The sequence below is a fragment of the Elaeis guineensis genome, chromosome 2, assembly GCF_000442705.2.
Source record: "Elaeis guineensis isolate ETL-2024a chromosome 2, EG11, whole genome shotgun sequence".
Lineage (NCBI taxonomy): Eukaryota > Viridiplantae > Streptophyta > Magnoliopsida > Arecales > Arecaceae > Elaeis > Elaeis guineensis.
Genome location: NC_025994.2, coordinates 2,003,790 through 2,007,329, shown reverse-complemented (window position 1 = coordinate 2,007,329; position 3,540 = coordinate 2,003,790). Strand labels below are relative to the sequence as shown.

Genomic DNA, 3,540 nt, shown 5'->3' with positions numbered 1-3,540 from the left:
TATTTTAGAGGCAGACAAAGGGAATACCTGACCGAGACATGGGAAAACTTGGTGGAGGTGGTCCAAGCGTCACCGAGGAAGGGTTCTCTTGTTTCGTTTGGAAATTAACCTTACGTTAGTAGCTGATGGTAGAACTTCTTGGCTTCCGAACAAAGAGCGGCGCTACTGGGACCATCTGAGGACAAACTGGAGCAAATAGCGAACTCGTCAAGTGGCATGCAACGGAGCCGACAGAGCCATGGACGAAGCCATGGACGTTGGGCCGGGGACTGGTTTAATTTAGTACCTTAATTATAGGTACTCTATGAGACTTTATTAACTAATGGCGCCCTCCTCCAACCTATAGACAGGACTAATTTAATTTGATGGGTAGATCAAATTCGGAAATGAAGATTCATAAGATTAGCACAAACAAAAAGCCAAAAAAATTTGAAAGAAAAGAAATTAACAGATCCATATGTACTTGCTCCCAATAGTTAAGACTATAGACCAATTTACATGAAAATCAACCAATATTATTCATTCAGATTATATAAGTCCACATTGAGGTACAACTAAACAGAGACACATGATGAAATGAACACTTAGGCAGGACACCCCTCTTGCTGCAAATTTACATTGAGCGTCAGCAATATTGGGGACAACAACCACACAACTAGCATAGGACTCAGACATCATATATAAGAATATATCCCCATTTGTAATTCAGGCAGTAGGGTAGGAAGCCTTCATGGCAATCCCACAGAGCCCCTCCTTGGCAGCCACATCCCTCTCCATCCTTACGTATCCACTCTCACCCCATGAGGAGCCCCATGAGTTCTTCACCAGCCAGTACTTGGTTCCATCTCTTGCCGTGCCATATCCGACCGCGGTCACGCCATGGTCCAGATCAGTCCCGCAGGAGCCGGTGAAGACGCCGCTGGAGTAGAACTGGAAGGAATAACCACTAGCTTCTATGGCAACCGAGACAGGTTGGTTGGACACAGCATTGAGAAGGGCTGCTTCGCTGTTGGCAGGCACGTCCTCGTAACCCTTGATGGAGGCGGCATGGGAGAAGGACTTCTTGGTGTTGCAAGTGCCGTCGATGCCTTTGTAAGGGTAGTTGGTTTCCGTTGTGAGACCACCATTTCTGATGATGAATTCGAATGCATCATCCATGAGGCCACCTTCGCAGCCCTGGTCCTCACCAGCGACGTCACAGTCCACAAGCTCTTGCTCCGACAGAGATATCAATTTACCTGTCTTGAGCTTCGTGATACCTTCCATTGCAGCAACTGCAGAGAAAGCCCAACAGCATCCTGTTTTTTTTTTTTTCGGGGGGGGTCGGGGGGGGGGGGGATGGGGTGGGGGGAGGGGGGTCGACATGTCAGAAAACTCTGTATTGGAACTATGTAGTATTCCGCGGATAACTAATATATATAAGTATTACTTCTCGTATCTGGGATTATTAATTTAACTTGACATAAGAAATATAACATTACTGAATTTTGTAATGATAGTGATGCGACAAATACTTTAAAAAATGTGTTTAGTTGTAATTTTCCTACTCCATTTTCTGGGAGCACGAGTGCGGCACGTAAATGTTCTAGATGGGTGCGGTTAGTTGGACTTTGATTTTATGGTGTTAGCCCTTCTCCCACGTCAGTTTCTGTACCCCCGCGTTCCCCTCCAACGCGGCCATTGCAGTGACACGAACGTTCAACAATGTAATGATAATCCCACCCCACTGCGTGCTCCACTCTTCAAAGATGCGCTGACCATAATGCTTATTTTCCGATAAGATTTAATTGCTATAATTATGATCTATTGTCGTTGTTTTTGCTATTCATGCAATTCTATGGACCCAAGCCTGGCGCATGAAAGACCGTCACCGTCTCTCATGCGCACACGACTGCCCAATCACGATTTAAGATGCATGATCATGCACAATAAAATATCAAGTGCATGCACGTGTGAAAGACTTCTTGGTCTTTCGCACCAAAGACGTTTCTTTTTTTTGGTCATACTTTCGCACCAAAGACCTTACCGTCCCGTTCGTGTTTCTCCTGCGGTTGGGCCTCATAGTATTTTGTTTGTTTGATTCTATTTTTTCAGGATATTGCTTAATTATCGGACTCTTGGGTTACTAAACTCTACGAACTCATTAAGGTGTTCCTCCATGTCAAGTAAACTTAGATCAGGTAACAAAGTAACACTGTTTCCCTGTCAAGAAATTTTGACTAGCTGGCAATATGATCTTAATTTAGGCTGCCTTCCTGTTTTGCACTGTTTCATTTAGTTGACGCTTGTTTAATTGAGAGACACAAACCTTTGATTGGTTCATATCAGGAGCCATGGGGCTGACCGCATGTTGATGGGATAGACCGTGGTATGCTGCAGGATGATAGCGAATGAATTGTTGTTTTAGCAAAGCCCAGTTTCTTTCTTAAGGGTGCATTAATTATTTTTCTTGTTGATTTTGGCATAGGTAAAGGCGGATATATAACAGGTGTCTCCGTTTGAAAGCCAATCTTATGTTGTGTTCAAAGAAGGAGTTTAATAGTGAACTATTAATTGAGATTACCACAGTCGCCTTGATCCTTGATGGGAGTGACTGCACCCTCAGCCCTCCAATCCATGCTAGTAGGCACGGCCGTAACGTTTTCATATCTGAAAACATTCGTCGCCTTGAACGTGTTAACACTGGAAGGCTTAAAACCGTTCATCATGGCCTTGAACTCCTCGATGGTAAGGTCAGCAAATTGGTTTACGCCGAGCTTGTACTTACTGTTCCCTGCATTAAACGATTCAATGAGCTCAACATTAGCCTTAAAAATCTGAAAGCGGCGCTCCTTCTCTGCCGAGTCTCCGTACACGCGCCCGTGCTGAGACATCCACTGCTCGTGCCTCTCATGCATGGTCATTTCACTAAGCATCCGGGCTGTGGCATGAGAAGCAAAAGTACATAGCAGAAGAACGAAAAGGGCCATGCAAAGACTTTTGGTTAATGGCAAAGTCATGATGCAAATTTTGGAGTGTAAAAGTGATGCAATGGAAAGACTACTATGAACCTAGAAGTGCTCAGGCTGTGCATGTCCTCTAAGGCTAAGGCCACACTTTTTTATATAGAGGTTTGAGAGAGAGTTTTGTACTCAATTCCTCTATCATTGTGGTGGTGGAGAAGGACTTTTGCGTGCCGTGAATTACGTTCTGATTCCAATTAGCTTTTATGGAGTGAGAGCAACGGGTTCGAACGTTAGTTGTTATATAACTCGATACCGTGAGATACCTTCTTTCTGCTGGAGATTCCATGCAGCTCAATATCCTAGTGCACGCGGAATCTAGCTGCCATTGGTCAAGCGTTCACTGTGTGGGTCTCTCCAGTAATTGCAGCTTTCCGGATGTCCAATCAGGGAATGCTTTTCTAACACGCAACGATAAGCCTGAAGAACGTTTATACTTCGCTTGTTGGTGCTTCTGGGTTGCGGCTCAGTTTGTCCTTCATGCATGGGCACTGGTGGCTGCTAGAAGAGCGAACTTTTGATGTCTGGAGCCAACCAT

The 3,540-nt window shown here is 44.7% G+C and overlaps 1 protein-coding gene across 1 annotated transcript; it reads right to left on the bottom strand.

Annotated features, from left to right (window-relative positions):
- Positions 1-493: 493 nt before the first annotated feature.
- On the bottom strand, positions 494-3,071 carry LOC140855532 (senescence-specific cysteine protease SAG39-like). The gene is made up of 2 exons (XM_073251422.1): positions 2,564-3,071; positions 494-1,298 (listed from the first exon to the last, which is right to left on the bottom strand). The coding sequence occupies exons 1-2, from the start codon at positions 2,997-2,999 to the stop codon at positions 706-708; spliced, it is 1,029 nt and encodes a 342-aa protein (XP_073107523.1). The 5' UTR covers positions 3,000-3,071; the 3' UTR covers positions 494-705.
- Between the last annotated feature and the right edge of the window lie 469 nt (positions 3,072-3,540).